This window comes from Phyllostomus discolor, chromosome 1 (assembly GCF_004126475.2).
Source record: "Phyllostomus discolor isolate MPI-MPIP mPhyDis1 chromosome 1, mPhyDis1.pri.v3, whole genome shotgun sequence".
Classification (NCBI taxonomy): Eukaryota; Metazoa; Chordata; class Mammalia; order Chiroptera; family Phyllostomidae; genus Phyllostomus; species Phyllostomus discolor.
In genome coordinates, this window is record NC_040903.2 from 54,009,265 (window position 1) to 54,036,203 (window position 26,939).

General features: G+C 34.7%; 1 protein-coding gene across 3 annotated transcripts in view; it reads right to left on the reverse strand.

Annotated features, from left to right (window-relative positions):
* Positions 1-26,939, reverse strand: part of ZEB1 (zinc finger E-box binding homeobox 1) — a 188,479-nt gene that overhangs the window by 9,320 nt on the left and 152,220 nt on the right. For all 3 annotated transcript variants that reach the window (XM_028507699.2, XM_036022628.1, XM_036022625.1), the window contains 4 exons: positions 21,183-21,242; positions 11,784-11,945; positions 7,051-7,253; positions 2,765-2,870 (listed from right to left, as the gene is read on the reverse strand). In XM_028507699.2, coding sequence (XP_028363500.1) covers positions 2,765-2,870; positions 7,051-7,253; positions 11,784-11,945; positions 21,183-21,242 — 531 coding nt within the window. The remainder of the gene's footprint in view (positions 1-2,764; positions 2,871-7,050; positions 7,254-11,783; positions 11,946-21,182; positions 21,243-26,939) is intronic.

Genomic DNA, 26,939 nt, shown 5'->3' on the forward strand with positions numbered 1-26,939 from the left:
TAAATCCTGAAGGTGACTATCAGGAAGTTGGGCTGCTCCGAGTTAAATGTACTATGGAATCTGAATTATTTTTTTCAGTGGCTGAGGTGGGTGTTTGGTTGCATCTCATGGAAATATTTGCCAGACTAAAATTACCAAAGGCCATGGAACAAACCTATGTTATTTTCTGGGGAGAATCATAGCCCATGTGCTACTTTGTCTCACCTCTGAGTGGAGGAGAGCGGCCTCCCCCTCACAGCTCAGGTCCCACGTGCAGAGTGCAAATGATGGCTGACACACGACTCTGCCAAGGGCTCACTTTATGGATATCAGAAGATAGCAACAATTGGTATAATTTTAGCAAGTATAATTGAGGACACTGATCCTTAATACCTTTTAAAAACTCAACTGAGGAAAAAAATTACAGAGGTTTACTGAAGGACATGCAGTCATCCATTTGCTTTTAACTCTGTGGTGAAGAACCACTTTTTATTTTCACTTTTTTGTTTTAAGTTTCCAAACTACTGTGGACAAATATTGTGTAAAACAGAATAAAACTGTTACAGTATTGTCTTGATGTGTAATAGTTTCTAAATGCTTCCTCTCAATTTCTGTATTAAAAGAACTGGTAGCAACTAGCCTGCAGATGGCTGCCAGTCCCAGGATAACCCTCAGTGTCTTGCTCAACATCGTCCGTGGAAGAAAACAGGCCATCAGAGCGCTGCGGTCTTGAGCTGTTCAAGTAGTCACCCTGCAGAAATGCTTTTTCCTAATTGCGCCTTGGTGAAATATTGGACTCAGTTGAAGAATCTTATTTTAAAAAAGAAGACCATATCAAGTTCTCCACTGTACTAAGTATATTTCTGAGGATGATATAAGTTGCATTTTGCCCTTTCATCTTTATGATGCTTCAAAGAACAAGCTTCTCTATAGACTTAGTATCAGGAAAGGTGTGCTTTTCTAGCAATAGATTTCTTTTACTCACTCACACAGTGTTTACAGTTGCAGTTTTCTTACTTCCTAAACCTTAGAGTCTAATTTGTGGTCCATTTCCAGGATGTGCAAGGGATTTTATAATATTCATTTTTTTTCACATTTCATTCATGCCTGTTTCATCTTCTTAACTTTATTTTCTTTATCTATTTTAAAGTTTCTTGTTGTATTAAAGGTATACTCATACTAAGTAGTTTTAAGAACAAGACAGATTTAAACATGTAATGAGTGGACAGTACAGAGCTCTGTGTCCCATGACATGGCCTACATCCACATTAGCTTTTAAAGCAGCAGCATCATACTGTTGGCTTAGATAAAACTCGTGACCATTCAAACTCCTAAAATTTTTCTGTAAACACTACTGACAGCAGTTCCCTACTCGACTGAGACTGACTGCTGACTATCAATGCAGGATGCTGTGATTACACATCCACTCATTCCTAGATCTGTATCCTAATCTTTGGTATAACCCATGTCTCCCAACTTGTATCATCTAAGACCTGATAAGTTCTGCTACACAACTGCAGTAGAGCCATACGATATTCACTTTGTACATGAAACTTACTCCAAGCTTTATTTTCCTTCCTCTACTCCATTTTAACATTTTAAAAAGCTTTCCCAAATTAGCTGTAACTCTATCAAAAACTTCAAATCATCTCTGCTAGGAGAGGAGCTTATGAAAAATGTATTATAGGTGAAAACAGGAGCTAAGAAATGGGATCCTATGGCAAAAGACTACCTCTGCCTTCCAGAAACATTAGTGTGTTGAAACAAATAAATGTTTTTGTAAGAATCTTGGTTTGAGACTTTTTTAAGTGATAACTTTAACATTATTTAACCCTCAATGTGCAATACAGTAAAACTTCCAGAACCTGTGAAGTTCCAAAATAAAATACAGGTATCACAAACCACCCCTCACAAAGCCACCCAACTGAACTCTTTTAGTAGGATAATGTTTATATAAGTGTTAATATAGTAATTTCCACAAAATATGCAATGTGTTGATACCATAATTTCCCATTTGTTAGCTAATATTTTTTATTAAAATTATTTAAATCTAAAATAGCATATCAAAATTAATCAGGCAATGAGCAGATTTCACAGAGCAATGTGGGGTGCTAAGTTTTCTTGGTAGCTTTTGTTTGAGTAGAGCCTTTGAAGAAATGTAAATATAGCTGTCTTTGTTTTTGTTTCTAAAAAAGATCTGATATTTTTACCATATAATAATATTCATTTTGTAAATCATGATTGAAAAAAGGATGTGGAATAGAAAGGTGAAATGATGGGAGACCCATTTTTCTTTCAATTCCATTAATACGGCAGGTCCCTCTCTCCTCAGGCTCCCCCCACACTGACTCTCCATGACCCCTCAGCAGTCCCTATCTGGAGCCCCATTTGTACTTCTCTCCTGTAAAGAATGTCTTCATCCCATTTCCTTACACAAACTGTGCCTCTATGCTCTTTGTTGTTATGTTATTAACTGTGCAAGAGAGGCCATGAAACTAACATTCATCAGAAAACAAATGTGTTTTTAGGTTGTACTTCTTCTGGTTAAGACATGTTATATTCTGATAAGGAAATTTTGTGAGTGTTATATTACATCAGCTTGATACACTTTAGTCAAAGATTAAAATTCCAATAAAATATCATTTATAAATAGAAAATTTCTCTAGATTCATCAGTATCCTAAAGCAAAAGGAGGCATTTCTAATTATGTGTATAGATCACATTATAATATTTATTTCCATGTATGCTATAGTCTTTAAGGTATAGAAAGATAGCAAATATTTACCACTGTGGATTCTTAAGTGCTCTTTTAGATGGTGTTTGTATTTGAAAGCTTTTCCACACTCAGTGCACTTGAATTTACGATTACCCCCAGACTGTGTCACATGTCTCTGTAAGAAAGAATTGGTATTTTATTTATGACATGAAAAAAAAAGTTTTAGACATAAAGAATATCCAATCTGCTAAAAGTAATGCTTTGGTGGTTATTTTGTTCTTACAGGCCTCAAATTATAGTAGTCACAAAAATCTAACACTTGCAATATTACCAAAAAGGAGGGATAGTGGAAACAGAATTCTGACATAAAGAAAAACCTCCACTTTCTAAGAACTTAAAGTATCAGAATCATACTTTATTAAGAAATACACACACATACATACACACGCTTGGAACCAGAGATTATATCATTTGCACTCCAGTTTATAGAGAAAGAAATTGAGGTCAAGAACATTCAGTAATCTGTCTAAAGCAGTTACTCAACAGAAAACCAAGGTCTCTTGAACAGGAGAAAAGACCAGGCTTTTTCCAGTATTTTATCCTGTCTCTCATATGTTTGATATTTCTAAAATGCACTTTAATCTGATGACCAAAAAGATATGTCCATTTTTTCCAAACAAATATGGATCATTATAATAGCTTTCTGTCTCATTTATCAAATCTCCACTTTTACATATTTCAAATATATTCTATACTCTTGATCTTAGAAAAACACCGCTTGAATTGAATCAAATCCTACTCATAAACCTCCAAAGGATTCCATCAACTCATGAATACAAATTCTGAGTCTACATATTCCAAGTTCACAGCCCCTGAGTTTGCAGGCTTATTCCTCACCAGTTCTCTAGAAGTCCCTGTACCTCAGTCATTTAGAGAGTTTGTTTTTTCTTTTCTTTTTTTTTTTTGCACATATCTTACTATTCTTTCTCTCCCGGCTTTGGTTTATACTATTCCTTGTTTCTTGGCTATGTTTCCCTTTAATTATGACTTTTAAGATTCAATCTATCTTCTAAGGGCTTCACTCAAGTACTACCTGACTCTTGCTCACCCTAACAGGAGTCTCCCTCTTTTGACTTTCATGTGAAAGAAAAGAGAATCTGTATTTACTATGCACCAGGCACTATTTCATCTGAACCCATGGCTTTAAATACTAAATATATGGTGACAATTCCCAAATTTATATCTTTAGTCCTCTTCCCTCAATTACAGACTCTAATCACCAACTGCTTCCTTGATATCAGAAGGTGAAAAGCATCTGCTAACATGACTAACACTAAACTCAACTTTTCTCCTAGAAATCAGTTTCTTCTCTCTAGTGTTTCCTACCTTTGTGAATAACATCCTCACTTATTGGATTATTGATTAGACCCTGAATTTTAGAGTAATCCTTGAACCCTCTCTTTTTCTTATATCCTTACCTATTCTATCAGCAAGCCATCGAAACATATTCTGAATCCAACATTCCTCATTAAGTAGTGTCTGTCACCCCCACCAAGTTTAAAGCCACCAACCACTCTGGGGCCTACAACAATCCCCTCTAAGTGGTCTCCTTGCTTCTATTTCTGTCTCTCTTGACCTATTCTCTATCCAACAGCCAGTGTTCCCTTAAAAAAACGTTAAAATTCAATATCCTTCAAAGGCATCCCTATCACATTTTGGAATACAATCGAGAGTCTTTATCCTGGCCTATACAAAGAGCTACATCATCCGCCCCCAGACCTCCCTGGCCTCACCCTCTTTTTCCCCTTTATGCACCACACTGGCCTCCTAGCTGTTCTTTGGTGATGTTGGGCAGGTTTCTGCCTCAAGGTCTTTTTGTGCTTCAGTCGGTTCCTTTTGGTGGCACGTGCTTCTCCCAATCTTGAAGCCAGCATGACTGGCTTCTTCATTTCATTCAGGTCTTAGTTCAGAAAGGTCTCGCTATCCTCAAAATAAATAGCAGCTTTCATCACTTTCTATCCTCTTCCTCTGTTTTCTTCAGTATACCTGTTTTTATACTTTATATCTGTTCTATATTACCTATTAAAACAGGGTGATACAAAAGTAGGTTTACAGTTGTCTGTGTGGAAAATACAATAACTAGTAAATAATAATACGAGAATAAACTGTATGTTTTGCATATTCACAACTGTAAACCCACTATTTTCCCACCCTGTCTATGCCCTGTACTGTCAGGGACTTTGCTCATCTTTGTCAGAATTTTGCCTTTAACACCTAGAACAGGGTCAGACACATAATAGAAACTCAAATATGTATTGAATGAATAAATGAGGTAGACATGGAAATTCTTACCTTTAAGGTATGGAATGACTTTCAAAGGCCAGCAAGCTAGACATTCTACCCTTTAGTTTGCTGCCTCATAATCTAAATTTTTTCCAAGTCCTCCCACTTATATTTCTTCACCTTATTGGTCCCAACATTTACCACAGATCTTTTCTGACTTTAGTCTGACCACACATTTCATATATAAAACCTACTACCTTTTATCCATTAAAAAAATCACCAAAAAGATGGTTTCATGCTCATTAGAGACCTTTCGATTTGCTTTTATAATGGCATCTCCTCCTTTTACCATCAGCTCTATCTGTCCTTTGGAGATCCTTTCCTCTGACAAGGGCTGAGGTACAGAGACAATATGGGGCAATTGCAGGATGGATCTGCTCCCCACATCACATGAACAGGCTCTTTTCCCAAGGCCTGTCTACACTGTGGCTACATCAGGGTTCTTAGATGAAAAGAGCACTTGACTATGCTACTGGCCTTATTGGTGGAACCTAATCAACACAACAAGCAAGCAAGCACAATATAACCAGACATTGAAATAAAGAACAAACTGGTAGTAACCAGAGGGGAGGGGGGAGGGAGATAAAGGAGGAAAGAAAGGAAAGAGTTTGTCAAGGAACATGCATAAAGGACCCATGGACAAACCAAAGGGGGGAAGGATGGGAAGGTGGGGGGTGGGAGGTGGGGAGCTGTGGCTAGGGAAAGTGGTGGTGGGAAAATGGAGACAACTGTATTCAAACAATAAAATAATAATTTTTTAAAAAGCACTAATCTATATTGTCACTAATCAGACTAATAATAGGGGCAGATGGTAGAAAGATAGTGTTTGTCTTCAGTAGTCCCTCTCTGCATCAGTTTCCTCCTCCTCTTGGTACTTTCTCTTATTTCAAGTGCTCCTTCCCAGACTCAACCATTAATCCATCTAAGACAATCTTGGTCTTATAGTTCCTGACTTGCTGATCTCCAGCCCCAAATCTTATTTGTGAGTGTTCTTGCTGAAGTCCTGAGAAGGTGGGCTGACCATGCTCATTCTTTTTTCCACAATTTTTTGTTGGCCTTTTGGTTTAGCCATCATCTTAGCAAAAGGTCTAACTCATTCCCTGTGGGATATATGACTTATATTAGGTATACTTCTAGGGCAAAGTTCATAGACATGAATACATATATTCACAACCCTTTGATATTAGAAAATGGACAGGTGCCTCAACCACAACATACAGCCTTGACACCCCACACAGCTGAATATCTATTTGATTTTTAAAATTAGAACTAAGGAGATATTCAGTTGATTGTTTATAGTTGATAGTTATCAAGACCTTATAAAAGGAGAACTGGCAAGATTCTTTCATTTTAATCCTTAAGTACAGAGCCAACAGTTTACATGTAATTTATACTTACAGAGAAGTCTTAGTTTATTCTTTTAGAAATTAAGGCAAAGTGACATAGAAGTAGAATAAACCATATGAAAATTGAGTCTTCAAAATAAAAATGCCTTAGAATCTAAACTTTAGATTCTTACAGGAGGCAACTTCCCTTACTATACAGAAAAAACCACTGTAGCTTATACTGACAACAAATAGTTACTGGTTCACACAAAAATAAAACTTTATTATTATTTGATTTTCATTTAAATGTCATCAATAGTAAGTCATATGTTTTATGTAACCAATATTTATTTTCCTACACCGAACATTTTAGTACAATGCATTATGAAATCCAGGTATAAACTTGAGAAATATTTTTTATAGTATATGCAAAAACAATTAAATTCAGATGAAAGGGATCTTATCTGAAAAAGAGAAACACTTAGTTACCTTTGAAATCATGTTCACATGTGACTGTTAACTCAGAAATGACCAGATAATTAATTCAAATAAATAATCACTTTCATTTTTATAAGGCTGAACATGAGATACTGTCTAGTGCATCTTTTTAATTTCTAAGTATATTGAAAACCATTGCCTTCTGTGGAGAAATACATTCTCAAAATTTGGGGAGCTCATTTCACTTACTTGATCTCTTCCTGACTTATGTGATGTCATGTGACGTTCCAGTTGGGTTCTGTATGCAAAGGTGTAACTGCACAGGGAGCAACTAAAGTTATCTTCATTCTTTTCATGGCGATATTTAATGTGTTCTTTCAGAGAGGTAAAGCGTTTATAGCCTCTATCACAATATGGGCAGGTAAGTAATTGGGAAAATGCATCTGGTGTTCCTGTAAAAGAAAGACCATATATTTTAAATTAAAAAAAATTCAAAAATATTTGTAGATTATATAATTGTCTAACACGATGATGCACACCTGACACTCATATAAAATACTGAACATCAATGGTAATTGAAAAATAAAATGAAAAAATTCAAAAATATTACCAAAGCTACCTCTGAGTCCCTCTCCAAGCTATGTGCCAGATATTATGCTACCAAGTTTATATTTGATCCTCAAAACAATGCAATGATATTCATCTGTATTTTATAAAGCAAAAACATGAGGCTCAGAAAGATTAAATAACTTAAAAGTCACACAGCCAGTAAATTTGATTTTTAACTGACAAAGTGGTATTACACTTTAGGATTATCAGTTTATAGTTCCAAAATTGATAAAGTCAGGATTCAAATGTGTGTTGTCTGACTTTAAGGTCCCATATGTTTTTCACTAAATCACAATTTTCTTCTTTTATACAGCCATTTAGACAAAGAAAACAAAAGTAAAGTTAGAATGTAGATACATTTGTAAATACACGATCTGTCTAGAAAGTATAAAGCCATGCACTATAAAAAATACAGACATTTATTGAATATACAAGAAACACTGTACATAGGGCAATGATGCCTTATTCCCTTTCAAAATTATGACATTCTTGAGAAAATCTGGTTCCTTCATTGGAGTTTGAATCACATCATTAGCAACTGCAGCACGATGTTCCTTCTGCTCTGGCACAGAAGCCATGGAATGAATTTTGCCATGATACATTTCATGCCAAGTTCTGCACCAAAATCTTGGACACAGTAGTTTTTGGAATCCCCAGATCAGCCTCTAGTTCTTGCACTGTCTGTCACCAATCATTGTTGATTGAGCCCATTCAACATTTTTAGGTGATCTGTTTGTTGCAGGCCTTCTAGAACGTGGATCACTTTCAACAGATTCTTGATTATCTTTGAAGAGTTTGTGCTGCACTTTTATTTGTGCTGCACTCATTGCATCATTCCTGAAAGCCTTCTGAATCATCTGAATTGCTTCTGTGGAGGAATGTTCAAGCTTAATGCAAAATTTGATGCAGATTCATTCCTCTACTCAGTCATTTCGGATGAGATGGCCACATAGTAGACATGCTCACTCAGCAGCATCTACCACTCCCACTGACTAGTACAGTGAAGTTGTATTGTTTACACATGTGCATTCTAGTCCACTCTCTTTGGCTGCCAGGTTACATTGATGTTGCTCAAACCATTCTTGTTATATTAACAATGGTTGCGCTTTTTCTGGACAGACTATATTATCTATATCTATATATAAATGAACTTTTATACCATAACAGAATCTTTCTATAAGTAACAATGTCATCATTATTTAATGTTAATTCTTTCATATTTGAAAATGATACTTAGTTACTGTCATCAGAGAGTATGTAGTACATAAAAACATTAGACTGACCAAGTTCAGACCAAAAGAATGCACATATAATGGGCAGGGGTAGGAAACAGTAATGGAGCCAGATACAGGCCTGCCTCATAAAGACCTCTTGACCCTGATTATTCATGCTCTTTCCCCTTTTGAATACACTGACAAATTTTCTGTATACTTTTATTTAATGAATAAATATGGAGTAGATTTCAAAAAATAAAGGCATTGTGAATAAATTGGGGTTCACCAAATGAACTATACATAATTAGGAATCATCTAACCTTACAATCCTAAAATGTAAAACTGCTTTGTCAATTAATATTATTTAACTAAGAGTAGTTTTTCCATATTTGATCTATTTCTTCAAAGAAATAGGTTTCTAAGTGACATCTTATTGTAAATGTCATCTCTACCTTCATTTTGATTTTCTTATAGAAAAACAGACCACCAAGGAAAAATTTTTAACAATCTCTAAATGCTTCATAAACATATATTACCTTTAAAATTTAAATTTATATAAACTAAATGTTTTCCTCAAGGACCAGCCTGAAAATAATAGACTGAGCACCTAACCCTACATAACTAGGTAAATATGCTAAATGTATCAAAATATTAATATGAATATTTTATTCAAAATATTAAAAACCAACCCTCAAAGTTTAGGATGGCATCTTTTATTAGCAAGGCTACTGGACCCAGAGAGTTTTGGGTGATGACTCCAACATGACCTGCTTCTTTAGGGACTTGATTAGCCACATGACAAAATTCTTCCAAAATCATGTTATGTTTTGTCTGTCTAAATTTCATATTTGTACAGGCAAGTGGAAAGTTAACAAAGGACTGATACTGCCCAACTTCAAGGCTTACTATAAAGCTATAGTAATGAACAGAGTGTGATACAGACAAATGGATCAATGAAACAGAATAGGGAGCACAGAAACTTATCCCCATAAATACAGTTGGACTGACCTTTGACAAAGGAGCAAAGGACAGTCTTTTCAACAAATGGTAATACAAGAACTAAACATCCTCGTGCAAAAAAAAAAAAAATCTAGACAGAGACCTTTAGACCATTCACAAGACTGAACTCAAAATGGATCACAGACCTAACTGTAAAATTTGAAACTACAAGACTCCTAGAAGATAACAGAAAAAAACCTCTATGACCTTGGGTATGGTTGATGACTTTTTAGATGCAATACCAAAGGCACAAGTCATAAAAGAAGTAACTGGTAAGCTACATTTGATTAAAATTAAATACTTCTGCTCTGAGAAAGATACTATCAAGAGAATTAGAAGATGAATCACATAGACTGGCAAAAATATTTGCAAAAGGCCCATCTGATAAAGGACTGTTATCCAAAATATAAAAATAACTCTTAAAACTCAACAACCAAAAAAATCAAATAACTCAATTAAAAATGGGCCAAAAACTTTAACAGAGAGCTTACCAAAGAAGATACACAGATTGCAGATAAGTATGAGAAGATGCTCCATATCATATGTCATCACGGAAATGCAAAACAACAAGAAACCAGTACACACCTGTTAGGACAGCCAAAATCTGGAACACTGACAACACCAAATACTGGCAGGGATATGAAACAACAGGAATTCTCATTCATTGTTGGCTGGAATGCAAACTGGTACAGCCACTTTGGAAGACAATATGGTAGTTTCTTACAAAACTAAACATACTATTACCATACAAATCCAGCAATTGTGCTTCTTGACATTTACCAAAAAGAACTGAAAACTTATGTCCACACAAAAATATGTACATAGATGATAATTGCAGCTTTATTCATGTTGTCAAAATTTGGAAGATGTCCTTTAGTAGGTGAATGGATTAGTAAACTGTAGTGCGTCCACAAAAAGAATATTTCAACACAAAAGAAATGAGCTATCAAGCTATAAAAAGACATGGAAGAACCTTAAATGAAGATTTCTAAGTGAAAAAAGTCGATCTCAAAAGGATACATGGTATATGATTCTAACTATATGACATTCTGGAAAGGACAAGGCTATATGGGGTCATGAAGATCAGTGGTTGCTAGGAGGAGTAGGGGAGGGGGGAAATATGAGTAGGCAGAGCACAGAGAATTTTTAGGGAAGTGAAAATACTCTATGATATTGTATCATATATACATATCATTATACATTTGTCCAAACCCATAGAATATACAATACTAAAAGTAGACCTTAATGTAAATTATGAACTTTGAATAATTATGATGTATTGATGTAGGTTCATCCTTGGAAGAAAGGAAAGGAAAGAAACAAAGAAAAGTGCCACTTGGGTGAGCTATGTTGATAATGGAAAAGGCCTATGCAAATGGGGGGAGAAGGGGTATATGGGACATCTCCGTATCGCTGTCTCAATTTTGTTGTAAACATAACTGCTCTAAAAAAAGCCATTAAAACATTGATGATTTGAGTATTAAGCTAAATATATCCATTAGACTGGGACCCTAGAAAAATCAAACCAGATTTAGGATCTTAAAACTTGAAGTATCTTTAAACATTTCAACTACTTTCTTAGTATTTGGAACAGGTCTTGCACAGAATTTCTTAGAGGAATATCCGCAAGGTATTTTTGTCTGTTTCTAGTGCATGGAAGGGCAGAATGACAGCTCATTTCTTTTTAGAAGATTATGAAACTTAATTATTCCATTTGTTACTCTTTATACTGTGGCTGTTTTGATCAGAGTAGACTAAACCAGATAGAGAAAAACTGTCTCCAAATTAGTATATTTTGAACTAGACAACCACGTTTTGCTTGCTGGAAGAATGGTGGAAAAGAATCAGCAAGAAGTCAGGGTCATCCTACTTTCTGTTTCTACTACTTGCTGCCAGGTTAATGAATGGAAATCAATGTCCAGACACTGATCTAAACATTTCACATGCAGTGGCATTACCACTGTGTATGAATGTTATACTGTTATCACGGACAATGGACAATGTTCTATGAATTACAGAGATTAGTCTCTACAGCCAACTGCAATCAGTTTTGGTTTTCAAAAATGTTCCCTATAGAGTAGAGTAGTAGGTTCTTACAGTAGAGTAATAGAAATAATCCTTTAAAGATGAAAACAAAGTCAACTGTGAAGCTCCATTTACCATTTTCATCATGACCACTGGCTTCTGGTGTGCCCTGCCTCTGGTCATCTTCAGGTGCTTCAGGGTAAATGACAGCAGTGTCTTGTTGTTGCAGGAACTCTTCAACATTAGGATCATGGTTTTGTTCATTTTCTGCATCTGAGTCGCATTCATCATCTTTTACTAAAAGAAATACGTACTTTATAAACAGCAATTTTGCTACCAAGTGGTTACAAATTTTTTTTATGAAAAAGGAAATGTTTATCTTGAAATTGTTCTTAAATTTGAAGGAAATATTTACTGAATATTAAAGACAAAATTCACTCATTCTGTTATTAAGAAGTCATTTAAAATAAACTTAAAGTGTTATAACAGTTTAAAATAAATTTAAAGTGTTATAATAGTCTTGAAATTTTCACAATATTCCCTTTAAGCTTCAAAAGTGTACTTATATTTTACTGATAAACAAGATACAGAGAAGGTTAATATAGTTGGCTGAATTTCTAGTTTCTCAATGTTAAAGCAAGGGGAAAAAATCAGAGAGAAAAACCTCAGTTCTCAAACCTTAGTTTTTTTCTAGCAATGTGCTGAGTCATTTAGAGTTGTACCTTAAATGGAACCATTCTCAATATAAACAGCTCTGAAATATAGTTCAGTGATGTGATTTCTTAGAAAATGGCTTCAGTAGTTATCTATAGTTAGAAAAGTTCTGTTAAGAGTCAAAGTACCAAATCAATACAATTGCTTATCTCCTCTAGTATTCACACACAAATAGGGCTGTTCTTGCTTTATTTCTGCCTCAATAGATGTTTAACTGTGGCATTAAGGCAGAGGCTTTTTCCTCCTTGAGTTAGAAAGGGTTAAGAGCTAACAGAATGTTTCCACTCTGAGAAGGTGGCCCAGAGCGCTGCTGAGTCTCCAAAGCAGCCCTGCAGCACTGGGGTTTTCCTTCGTCTCCCTCACTGGCTCCAGAGAAGAGCCTTCACTCCACACTCGTGCAAACTGGAATGGGTTAGATGGCTCCCAAATGTCTCTTGGCTGACTTCTTTACTCACTTCTGACTGAACTGTCAGCTCTAAATTTGTTAAACAGCACTTCCCAGAAGATGGAAATTGGGCCAAATTAGAATGGTAATATATGGGCATCGTTTTTGTCCAGCCAAAAAACAATCTTGCTAAATCTCCTGTATAATATTAATAACTGAACTCCTTAGGGCGGTTGCTGTTTAAAACCGTAGAGCCAACATAGTAATAATGGTGACACATCATTTCCCCCCTTCTTTTTAATACAGCCAATAACTACTAATTATTTAGCATCTGCCAGTAGTCACCAAACTGGGGTTATTGGATCTAAGTGAAGACTCTTTAAGAGGTAAGCTGGTACTGCTGGTTTTAAGGGAATCTGTGTCCAGATCCTCAACTTTTATGTATGTTATTTCTTAGCATCCTGAAGGGTCATTTTTCTCTCTAACCTCCCCTTTTCACACACACAAAAACATATCCTTCCATCGATCCAGTACATAACATAATGCATTGTCTTGGAGTGCAAAAAAACTCCAGGTTGTCAATGAAAAAAATCAAAATAACAATTGGGGAAAACATTCTTTACTGCTTAATCAAGACAACATAAAGCCATGATAAGTGTTCCCATCTTTCCTGTTCACATGGGTATCTACCAGGGTAAAGCATGGCCACTGTAATGAGTTTATTGTGGTCCCAGTTAGGAAGCTCTAAAATCGTCTATATGATATGGCAGAGAGAGTGAGAGTAATTTTCTTTCAGTGACCTCACCCATTGCATTCCCTATTATTAAAAAATTCATTGCTTTTCAGGAACCTGGTGAAAGCAAAGCAAAGACTATTCTCAAAAATCATTCTTAGCATCTATCATTAGCTGACACAATAAGCATTCTTGAATAGCTAAAGCAGTGAAATCAGTGTTGTCAAATCTTTTCAATATAACTAAATTTTCAAGGTAAATGAGATAAAATTCATAATGAAATATGCATTTTATGTAATTTCTTAGAAGTTCATGTAGATTTAATAAGATACCTAAAATATTTTATCAAATTATATATTATACAATATTTCCTTCAATTAAGTAGTGTCCACTTACAAAATGTTTATGTATTTTATATCCTAGTAACTATACATACATATATATAAATACACATACACATATACACAAAGACACACATATAGTTTATTTTAAACATGAATCTTGCATCTTTAGTAAGTTATAAGTTTATTATGCATACACTGGCTCTAAATATACTAATTTAAAGACAAATATTTTTATAACTTATAAAAATTAGATTAGATCTAAATAGTCTTAATCACATTATTTGAATAATCTATATTTAAAAGATACACTTATTGCTCTGGCCAGGTAGCTCAGTTGGTTGGAGCATCATCCTATATACACCAAAAGGTTAAGGGTTTGATTCCTGGTCAGGGCAATACCTAGGTTGTGGGTTCTATCCCTAGTCAGGGTGTAAATGGGAGGCAACCAATTGATGTTTCTCTCTCACACTGATGTTTCTCTCTCTCTCAAATCAGTAAACATATCCTCATGTGAGGACTGAAAATAAAGACATAATTATTTATACTTTTTTCATTATTTATAATTTATACATTCCTCACAGAAGAAATTTTAAAACAATTTTATTGAATTTGTTGGGATGGCATTTGGTTAATAAAATTAAGTTGGTTTCAGGTGTACAATTCCATAACACATCATCTGTATATTGTATTGTGTGTCCATCATCCCAAGTCACCCCAAGTAAAGTCTCCTTCTGTCACCATGTGTCCCCTCTTAACCTTCTTCTATCTCCCTCCACCTCCCTTTCCCTCTGATAGTCACCGTACTGTTGTCTGTATCTATGAGGTTTTTTCCCCCATAAATTACTTTATTGTTGTTCAATTACTGTTGTCTGCATTTTCTCCCCACCACTCCCCCAACCCCAGCCAAACCCACCCCACTCCCTTGCTTCTCCCCTCCCCCTTGGTTTTGTCCATGTGTCCTTTATAGTGGTTCCTGAAAACCCTTCTCCCCATTGTCCCCTCTGGCTATTGTTAGATTGTTCTTAATTTCAATGTCTCTGGTTATATTTTGTTTCCTTTTTTCTTTTGTTGATTATGTTCCAGTTAAAGGTGAGATCATATGGTATTCGTCCCTCATCACCTGGCTTATTTCACTTAGCATGAGGTTTTTTTTTTTCCTCAGTCCCTTCACCTGTTTCACCCAGCCCCTCAACCCCTCATCACTGCTTCCCTCTGACAGCTGTCTGTCTGTTCTCTGCATCTGTGAGTCTGTTTCTATACTGTTAGTTTATTTTATTAATTAGGTTCCACATACAAGTGAAATCATATGGTATTTGTCTTTCTCTGATTGGCTTATTTCACTTAGCTTAATATTCTCCAGGTACATCCTCAAAATATATATTGACACATTTATTTGAATCAGAAAAATGAAGCAGCACTTTTTTTTCCGGACAGAGTTCCAGAAATTGAATGAACTAAGTCTGCAGTTCTAAGGTATTGATCAAAGTATAATTAATCCATGTGGAAAGATAAAAAGATTTATAAAAATGTATTAGAAAAAGGTACTAAAGTTAATATTTCAATTTCCCCACCTATTTATGAATATATTAAACAAGGTCCCTCTGAGGAGAAAAAAATAAAAAAATCTAGAACCAGGTATCATTAATCCTTTGACAACTAAGGACTGGCAAAGCCTTCTTGGTAATGTCCCAGAAAAATGAGGGAGTGGAATGGTTCGAAAGACTGGAAAATAATCCTTTAGAAAATTAGGTGGCTTTGAATTTTTGCTTTCAACAACATTAAAGGAGCATTTAATTTGTCAGTTGACAGGACATTAGAAATATTTTTATTGATATATAACCAAAACTTTGCATACAATTCTCAAGATGTGTAAAGAATTGAGTAAATCAGTTATGATAACATATTTCATATTTTTATTTAGGAGAATAAAGTTAGTGCTAAACAAAAAAAAAGAAATAGTATTAATGTTAAATACTTTTTCTTCTATCAATAAGTATCATGAAACTATTATATATGAACTAACTGAAGAATACTTCAGTTCCTTTAATTTCCTTTCCAGTAACTGAAAAAAATAATTAAGAAAATTTGTAATATATTTACGTTGTGATCAACTGTGGTACTGATATTTATATATTAGTCTAACATTTTAAAAAATATTATGAGTCTTCAAGTGCCTAAGAGAAACTAAAATTTCAATTTATATACAGATCTTCTTGTAAAGACATGACAGTTGATCAAAAATATCTTCAAACAGGAAATAGATACTACATTAGTATCAAATTCCATAGACTGTGTAGAAATATGAGTTCAGGAAGTAAACATGGTAACCAGAGAGGAGGAGGGAGAGAGATAACAGGGGATAATGAGGGGGGGCATCAAGGAACATGTATGAAGGACACGTGGACAAAGCCAAAGGGGGTGGGTTTGAGGGTGGAAGGTGGGGATGGCTGGGGTGGAGGGCTATGGTAAGGAGAAAATGGAAACAACTGTACTTGAACAATAAAAAAAGGAGTAAACATTATGGTATATAATTTGTGAGTCAGTAAACATTATGATATAATAGTTAACATAATATAAAATTTATAGGATAATAACTACTTTTTATACTTGTTATGAGAATTAAATTAATTCATTATACCTTAGTACTGTACCAGGCATATACTAAGTGCAAGGTAAATGTTACCTATTTTTCTCAAAGTCATCCTGCATGGTCAACATAATTTCTCCTTTAAAAGTATTCCCCCCCCAAAAGAGTTATGGTCAGAAAAGTTTGACAATTTTTCCAAAATCACACAGTAAAAAAAAGTATTGTTATTAGAGCAGGCAATTTGCTCTTAGGTATCATATCAAATTCTGGGTTCTTTCCAACTAAACTACAGTCTCCATGAACCTTCATTTACCCAAGCCAATTTCAAGCAGAGACAAGAAATTCTGCAGTTGTACACATAAAATTTAAAGTGTTGGAAAGTGCACATTGTTAATTGGTCAATTATAAAGCAAAATTTCCTAGTCTTAAGACTAACAAACTTATACATTTCCATACTAGACAGAGGAGCAAATACACAGAAACATACAATAATAATTTGTATTTTGATATGACAAAGCTCAGAGCTGACTGTCAAAGTAATGAATTATAGGACTAATTCTAGAATCATTTGTCTACATGTGGAATTACAGGTTATAATCATAAATTAGTGGGAGCACCAATAGACAATCATTTAACATAGGGAATAAAAAGTTTTATTTAGCTATTGATATTTTATTGCCATCAGAATAAAGTATTCTTAGGTGTCCTCCTCTTTTTATCTTCAGTTTTTGAAACTTTGTAAAATTATTAACTATATAAACACAAAAGGGATGCTTAAAAGGAATAAAGTATGTTTTAGGTAAATTTTTTTTAAACTAAATGTATTGGGGTGGCATTGGCTAATAAAATTATATAGGTTTCTTTTTAAATTTTTTATTAAATACTTTAAAATTTTATTGTTGTTCAAGTATAGTTTTCTGCCTTTTCCCCCCATCTCTCCCCTCCACCCCAGCCTTCCTCACCTCCCTCCCCTGATTCCACCTGGTCCTGTTTTTATCATTGTGTCCTTTATAGATGTTCCTGAAAACCCTTCAGCCTTTTCCCCCATTATCCCCTCCCATCTCCCCTCTGGTTACTGTCAGTTTGTTCTTAATTTCAATGTCTTTGGTTATATTTTGCTTGCTTCTTTGTTTTGTTGATTAGGTTCCAATTAAATGTGAGATCATATGGTATTTGTCTTTCACCACCTGGCTTATTTCACTTAGCATAATGCTCTCCAGTTCCACCATGCTGTTGCAAAGGATAGGAGCTCCTTCTTTCTGCTGCATAGTATTCCATCATGTAAATGTACCATAGTTTTTTGATCCATTCATTTATTGATGAACACTTAGGTTGCTGCCAGCACTTGGCTATTGTAAATTGTGCTGCTATGAACATTGGGGTGCATAAATTCTTTTGGATTGGTGTTTCAGGATTCTTAGGATATAATCCTAGCAGTGCAAATGCCGGGTCAAAAGGCACTCCATTCTTAGTTTTCTGAGGAAATTCCAAACTGTTTTCCACAGTGCCTGCACCAGTCTGCAATCCCACCAAGGGTACTAGGGTTCCCTTTTCTCTACAACTTCTCTAACATTTGTTTGTTGCTTTTTTTATGATGGCCATTCTCACTGGTGTGAAGTGGTATCTCATTGTGGTTTTAATTTGCATCTCTCTGATGGCTAGCGATGCTGAACATCTTTTCATATGTCTCTGGGTCCTCTGCACGTCCTCCTTGGAGAAGTGTCTATTCTGGTCCTTTGCCCATTGTAATTGGATTGTTTGTCTTCCCGGAGTAGAGTCATATGAGTTCTTTGTATATTTTGGAGATCAAACCCTTGTCTGAAGTATCATTGCCAAATATGTTTTCCCATATGGTTGGTTCTCTTTTCATTTTAATGGAACAGAATAGAGAGCCTAGAAATAAACCCAAGTCTCTATGATCAATTAATATTTGACAAAGGGGGAAGAAGCATAAAATGGAGTAAAAATAGCCTCTTCAACAAATGGTATAGGGAGAGCTATACAGCTACATGCAAAAAAGTGAAACTTCATCACCAACTTATGCCACACACAAAAATAAATTCAAGGTGGGTAAAAGACTTAAATATAAGTAATGACACCAATGAAGTCCTAGAGGAGAACATAGGCAGGAAAATCTCAGATATTTCATGCAGCAGTATTTTCACTGATATGTCCTCTAGAGCAAGGAACATAGAGGAAAGAATGAACAAATGGGATCTCATCAAAATTAAAAGCTTCTGCATGGCTAATAAAATTATATAGGTTTAAAGTGTACTTCTATGATAGATCATCTGTATGTTGTACTGTGTGTTTACCACCCAAAGTCAAATCTTTTTCTACTTTACTCTTTACTAAGCCTCTACCTTCCTTCCCTTTTTTCTCTCTTCATACTACACTGAAACTATAGTTCTCTTAACTGCATGAATTACAAAAGCGAGTCAGCTACAGAAACCATCTCACAAAGTTCTGAACAAATGATGGAACCTCTGTACAATGTTGTCTATTTTGTCAGCACATTATTCCCTTAAAAATCAAGGAAGTAATAAAAGCAAATTTTATTTTATGTAGAACTGCTCCAAAGTCTCAAATGTCTAATTGCATCCTTCTTTCCTTAAAACTGTACACATCAGGACTTTATTAAATGTTTTCTTACTCCTAATTCCACATGTAGTAGGGAAATAATGTAGTAGGGATCATCTTCTTGTGGGTGGGGGAAGACCTTACATTTCAGCAGCAACTGTGGTTCATAAAAGGCACCAAACTTTCCAGTCATGATATTTTTTGTGGGGGAGGGGAAATTATGTATTAGTACATCAAACTGAAAGAATTCATTTATTTTTTAACTTTATTTTTGTGCACACTATTACAGATGTCTCCATCCCCTACCCCTAGCCCACCTCCACCCAGACCCCACCCCCCTTTCCTCAGGCCACCACCACACTGTCCGCTGTGTCAGTGAGTCATGCATATATGTTCTTTGGCTAATCCCTTCACCTTTTTTCATCCAGTCCCCTCTCTTCCTCCTCCTCTATGTACCCATGCTTCAGTTTCTGTTTTATTAGATTCCACATATAAGTGAGATCATACAGAATTTGTTTTTCCCTGACTGGCTTATTTCACTTAGTATAACCCTAGTGCACTGCTGGTGGGAAAGCATACTGGTGCAGTCACTGTGGAAAACAGTATGGAGTTTCCTCAAAAAAATTAAAAATGGAACTGCCTTTTGACCCGGCAATTCCACCTCTGGGAATATATCCTAAGAATCCTGAAACACCAATTTGAAAGATTATATGTACTCCTATGTTCATAGAATTCATTCATTTTTGTAGTGAAGAGCAAATTGTGAGGTAAAAACTATAAACTCAGAACTATGAAATGTCCTTTTTGATAGTATTTTGCTTAAAAGGGCAAACAATTTTTTTGTAACTCTGGTAATATAAGTCATCAAAGTTTAATAGTAGGTAAAAAGTAAATAACAGTAGCTTTTTTGTGTTCATTAACACTATTTTACTAATAACAAGCATCCCAATTAAATATTTTACATAATGTATAAGTTGGATGACAAATATTTGGTAATAAGCATACCTGAATACATTATTTATGTAAGTTAAACATAACCAAGTTAAGGGCAGAATATAAAATCTTAGGCTGCAGGCAGGCACCATAAATAATCACATATTCCATTATTACTTAAATAATCTGGAATGCACCTTTAATTGCAGCACAAAGATCTACTCTGTGTCTTACAGAACTGACTGACAAACATAGCAATGTAAATGTTTATATTATAGATGACAATCTATTCTGACAAATTACTATGAAATATACTCATTTTACATAGTTAAAAGTAACTTATAAGGACATATGGAGTGGTCCTAAAATGCACTGCAAAGAAAAAGAAAACTATAAATGTTAAATCAAGGAGGAAAAAGAAAAACAAATTTAATTAAAACTATATGATAGAAATATCTAACTTATGGTTCAAAATATAAAATACAGTTATACTCCTATCAAGTACAGTATTTTGAGGAAATAATTGAATAATTTGGAACTCATTTTTGAAGTTTACGTTTTAAGAGTTCCACCTGACTCATGTGACACAATTTAAGTGCCTAGTATTATCATACGTAAGACCTTGATTTCAGTTTCATCCTTATTCTTTTGCTTCTTAAATCTGATTTGAATTCATTATAAAGGAATAGCCTTAAGTTTAAAAGAGTATGTACTTTCAGTCACTAGAGGCATACAATTTAACTTCATTTTGAACTTTTTCATTCACAGAAATCACACAAGAAAAAATTTTGATTCTCTTGTTTGCATGAAATGTTCATTCAACTCATCAATATTAATGATTATCATCCAGTTTATAGATAACCTATATCTGCTTAATCTTTTCTGCCTTCCGTCTTGTGCGCAATTCAATTAAGATCCTGGTAACTAATAATGAAATTCGAAATAATTAGATCTGCATTTCTATAACAGAAATTTAAATCATCCTTCAGCTACTTTTTTATTATCTGTAGATTACTTCTCATTCTTGATGAAAATCTGCTCTATTATATGAATCTATACATTTACAATTGTATTTAAAGAAATGCAAACTTCTAACTTTTTTTATGTAAGTATCTATGCCTAGGTATTTAAACATCTAAAGAGGACAAGATAAAAGAGGAAGAAAAAGACTAAATCCAAGACTCTCAAATGCAAAAACCAGGGACACAAAAGACCTTGTTCAACAACCATAGTGTGAAAGGAATTGCCCAGGGAGTACCTGTGCATCCTGCTTCATCGACCTGAGCGTCAGGCCCCAGGATTTCTTGTCCTTCCTTTCCTGTTAAAATCAAAGAGCAAAGGATTAAAACAGATCCATGTGCCACAAACACTTTAACTTCTAGAAATCTGAAAAGAATACTCTTAGATTATATTTAAATTTGGATTTTTTCCTTTTATAAATATAGTAATTTGTCCTCGAAAACTGAGGCTTTCTAAAGAAATCAAGCAGTTTTTATCAAACTCACAACATATTTTAGAGATGCAAAATTAGTAAAGATTTATACATAATGCTGGTATTATATAAATATATTCAAATTGTAAGCATAGTGGGATGTCAATTTTTTTTTTAGAACAGGGGCTCTGCCTATACACAGTAGGATTCCTTTTTTCATTTCTTTCCCAAAGCACAGATTTCTAAGTTCTAGGCAATGTGCTAGATGCTTTATAAACTTATTTCCTTTAACTTTCATAACTACCTATTTTATAAGTTAAAAAAAAACAAACCAAACCAAATCTTGAGACTTTGGGAGGTTAAATAACTTGCCCAAGGACATGCAGCTTTAGGTTGTGAAAGTGGAATTTGAGTGCAGGTCTGAAGGGCTCTAAAACCTCCTTTCACTGCACCCTGGCTCATCTAACAAGAGGAGTGGACAAGGAAAAAGAAGACCAGACCAAATTTCATTGTTCCCAGAGTAAACACCCTAGGCACTACACTTTCTATTCATGTCTATTCTCCTCTCCTGTCTCCTATATGTTTACTTGGTTAGTGTTATCTAAGTAAACCAAGTGGGCTGATTCATTCTTTTATATAGAGTAAGATCAGAGAGAGTCAATATGCATATTATTTTGGCAAGCAAAAAGTATGTTTTATATATTCAGGTACATTTTATTTATTATAATAGTTTATTAAGAACATGTACAGATTAGACAGACATGCTTTTTTTTTTAAATGAGTAGCAGAGTATATATTGTATTATCAGAATATTTATGAAGTCTTAAGAAAATATTGTGTACTCATCTGCACCCCAAAGAAATCCCATTGAATATGTCAGTCAAAAACCTTGATTTAGATCTCCCCTAAGTTTGATAACTGAATTGAGAAATAGAACAGTAATCAAGTAAAATCTTTGCTCACATTAAAGTATGTATGTCTTTAAGTGCCCTGGATTATTAGGTGGATTTATTCAGTAGATTTTCTTTACTCATTAACTTTTATGCTAGTATTTAAAGATGATCACTGTGTGGAAAAATAGTTAAAACACACGCAAACCTCTTTATATCAGCATAAAAAACACATATAAAGTAGATAATAATGATATCAACTTCTGCTGAAGAATTCTCAGTTTGTACTTGCCATCAGCAAAAATGGCAACTTAAAAACCCCTGGTATAGTGTTTCCAATACTGTTCAATAAGCACTAGTATTTGCTAAGCATCTGAGAATCTCTAATATCCTTTTCCCTCTCTCCAAAGCATCTACTTAAACTAAAATAACAAACAGTATGACATCTGGGTAATTATATGACAATAATATATTATTATATACCTATGTCCCCTATTTTTCCTTAAATGAAAATCAAAACTATCAGTTACTTCTTACTAAGGTGGAAGATAACACCGACAATAAGGGTTGAAAAGATATTTTGGAAATTATTTTTTTTTTACTTACGGTTTTTATTATAGCTAATTTAAACACTGCCTACAATTATTTATTCACTTCTTCAATCCTTCGTTTCTGCCTGGATTAAAATCTAGGCTCCTTCCTTAGATGAACATTTAACATAGTTCAGACTTATTTACCACAATTAAAAAACTGGAATTCTCCATTCCTTCCCTCATTATTGAGGCTAGAATTTTGGTTCGACAAACTAAAACCATGCTAACGAAAACAGGAAGATCCTAATGCTTGCCTGCAATGTGAATACACTTCTTTCAGTGCTGAGTACTATCTAGGACCAGCTCTTCCCTGCTCTGTCCACAGACTAGCATGATGATATTCTGGAACAGAGGCTATTCTAAATATTTTTCAAGTAGCATTCTTCCTCGTGTGTTTTGACCTAGCATAGGAGGAAAACAGTAGAGTATACTTACACATAAGATTTTCTCTCCTGTAAGACTTAATAATGTCAGACATTATGAATGACTAACCTACATGCAATTTAGAAAGGAAGGAGGATACTCCTAAGGTTTTGCTTTAGTCTAAATTCAAAAGAAAATAGATAGATGAGAAAATCTTCTGAATAACAAGACTTTATTTTCAAATAATGGCAAATTATAGTTGAAAAGTAAGTCATGAAATACTGCTCAGCAATAAAAAGGAACAAACTATACATGCAACAACTTAGATGATCTTCAAAAAATTGTAGAAAGGGAAAAAAAGCCAATCCAAACAAATGTTACATACAGTATAATTCCATTTATATGATACTCTTGAAATGACACCATGATAAAATGGAGAACAGATTAGTGGTTGTCAGGGGTTAGGGATGGGGCAGGGGAGAGGGTGGGTGTATAAAAGGCAACGAGGGAGCCTTGTGGTGATGAAATTGTTCTGTAACTGGCCTGTATCACTGTCAATATTCTGGTAGCGATGTTTTACTATAGTTTTGCAAGATGTTACCATTGGGGGAAACTGGGTAAATGGTACATGGGATATCTGTATTATATGTGAATCTAAAACTACTTGTGAATTACTTGTGACTCTACAATTACCTCAAAATTAAAAATTTAACTTAAAAACATCAAAGGAAAATATCACAAATTCAGATAAAAATGGCAGTGCTTGTTTATTTTACATTAAGAAGAAATTCCTAGTAAGTAAAAACAAAGATGGCAAATGCAATACATTTTAATTAAAAATCCAGAGTACTTACTATCAATGATAGTATAAAACAGCCCAAAGTACAAGACTGATTATCTAGTACAGGACATGTACTACATTCTGAAAACTGCATTTTTAAAATCCATACTGATATGTTTCTAACCATTTGTAACCATGTGTTTGTGGGAATATTTTACAATAATCTCTAATAAGGCAAAGTATGTGGCTAACTGAATCAGATTTTCCTTTCCTTCTTTCCTCTCTTCCTCTACAATACACATCCACACAAGTCATACACATTTGTACCTGCCTTTCCTGAAGCTGTCCCCTCTGCTTAGGTCCATTACCCTTTCCATCTGAGTAACTTCTACTAGTCTAGTTCTTCACAGATTGGTTCATGTCTTTCTCATTTTTGTCTTCCCTGATCCTGCTCTCTGCTCTCCTACCCTACTACTGTCCCTGATACAGAAATAGTATACAAAAAGCAACCATTTAAAATTTTTACAAATTTAGTAAAAGACACAAACCAATAGATTCAAGAAGTTAATTGACTCTCAAACAGAATAAAGCCACAAAAACCCAGGCCCAAACTATCCATCAAACTCAGTGAACTAAATTTAAAAAATCATGAAAAGAGCCATGAAGGAACAATGATTTAAAAGACAGCAGATTTATCATCAAAATCAAGGATTCCATAGGGAAGTGAAACATTTCTATAGTGTTAAAAGAAATAACAGCTGTCTATCCAAAATTCTATATCCAGTAAAATATACTACACTTCATAAACAAAGATAAAATGAAGACATTCTCAGATGAAGGAAAACTAAGAAAGTTCATTGCCAGTAGACTTGATCTAAAGCTACTAAAGAAAAATCTTCAGGAAGAAGGAAAAATTATGTTAGAAGGAAACTTGAAATGTCAGAAATGAACAAGAACAAAAGAAATGATATAGTCCACATGACAAGTACAACATAAAGGAGGGAAGGTAATGGGTCCCACATAAGGGGCAAGTTTTCTGTATTTCACCTGGAGTGTAAAATATCACTTCTAAGCAGAATGAAAATTTAGGTAAGCACATACATTCTGATCAATAGAACAACTACTTAAATTCTATACAGAGAGTAAAAATAAATAAAAATGGAATACTGAAACATATTTAAATGGTGCAAAATAGGGCAGGGAAGGAGAAAACAAAAGAATGAAAAAGCAGAGGGAACAAACAGAAAACAAATACTATACAATGATAAACCTAAATCCAAACATCAAAAGTTATATTAAATATAAATACTCTAAAAAAGCTAGTTAAGGAACATGGATTTTTCAGAGTAAATTAAAAAACCAAGTTCCATCTATAGTTCTTTATAAGACAATTATTTCATATCTAATGATATAGGTATGTTTCCTTAAAAAACTGAACATGAAACTACCTTTTGACCCAGTGCTTCTGCTGCCGGCAATGTGCCCTATGAATCCCAAATCATCAATTCAAAAGAACTTATGTGCCCCTATATTCATAGCAGTGCTGTTTATAATAAGCAAGCACTGAAAACAGCCTAAGTGCCCATCAGTTATTGAGTGGATCAAAAAACTATGGTACATTTACACAATGGAACAGTACACAGCAGAAAAAGAAGGAACTCCTACCTTTCATGACAGCATGGATGAAACTGGAGAATATTATGCTAAGTGAAATAAGTCAGTCGGTGAAAGACAAATACCACATGATCTCACCTATAGGAGGAATCTAATGAACCAAATAAACTAATGACCAAAATAGAACCAGGGACATAGAAACATGGAACAGACTGAAAGTGGCCAGAGAAGGGGTGGGGTGGGGAATAATGGTAGAAAAAAGGGGATGGGACTAGTCAAAGAACATGTGTGAATGACCCACGGACATGAACAATGATGTGGGGATTGACTAGAGGAGCAGGGTGTGGGCCAGGTGGAAGAGGGCAAAGAGGGAAAAATTGGGACAAACTATAGCAGAATAACAATAAATCATCATCACCAAACCCTTATTATATGAAATGTTAAAGGGACTTATTTAAGAGAAAGAAGATCAAAACTATGAACAGTAAAATGATAACAACTTCACAACTATCAACAACTGTACCTGAAACAAAAACAAAAACTAGGCAAACAACTAGAACAGGAACACCATCACAGAAATGGGAATCACATTGAGGGTTATCAGTGGGGAGGGGTGGGGAGAATGGGGGAAGGTACAGGGAATAAGCAGAATAATTGGTAGGTCAAAATAGACACGGGGAGGTTAAGAATAGCATAGGAAATGGAGAAGCCAAAAGAACTTACATGTATGGCCCACAGACATGATCTAAGGTGGGGGAATGCTGGAAGGAAGGGGGCTATTAGGGCAGAGAGAGATAAATGGGAGAAAAAAATGGGACAACTGTATCAACATAATCAATAAAATATGCTTAAAATCCATGGGTCAAAGAAGAAAATGAAAAACAACATATCAAAATTTATGGGGTGTACCTAATGCAGTGCTTAAAGGGTAACTTATAGTATTAAGTGCTTAAGATGTAAAAGAAAATCTCTTTTCCTGCTCCATCCCGAGGGAGGGAGGGAGGGAGGGAGGGAGGGAGGGAGGGAGGGAGGAAAGGAGGAAGGAAGGAAGGAAGGAAGGAGAAAAGAAAAGAAAAGAAAAGAAAAGAAAAGAGAAAAAGGACTCAGACATGGACCACAATGTGGTGATTGCAGGTCAGGGGGGAATGGGTAGAGGTGAAAGAGGGTATAAGGGGGATAAATGGTAATGGAAAAAATACAATAAAATTTTTTTAAATAAAAAATTAAAATAAAAAAGAAAATCTCAATTCAAAATTCTAAGCTTCTGTGTTAAAACATAAGAACGAGCAAAATAAACCCAGAGCAAGCAGAAGGTAGTAATAAAGAGCAGAAATCTATAACA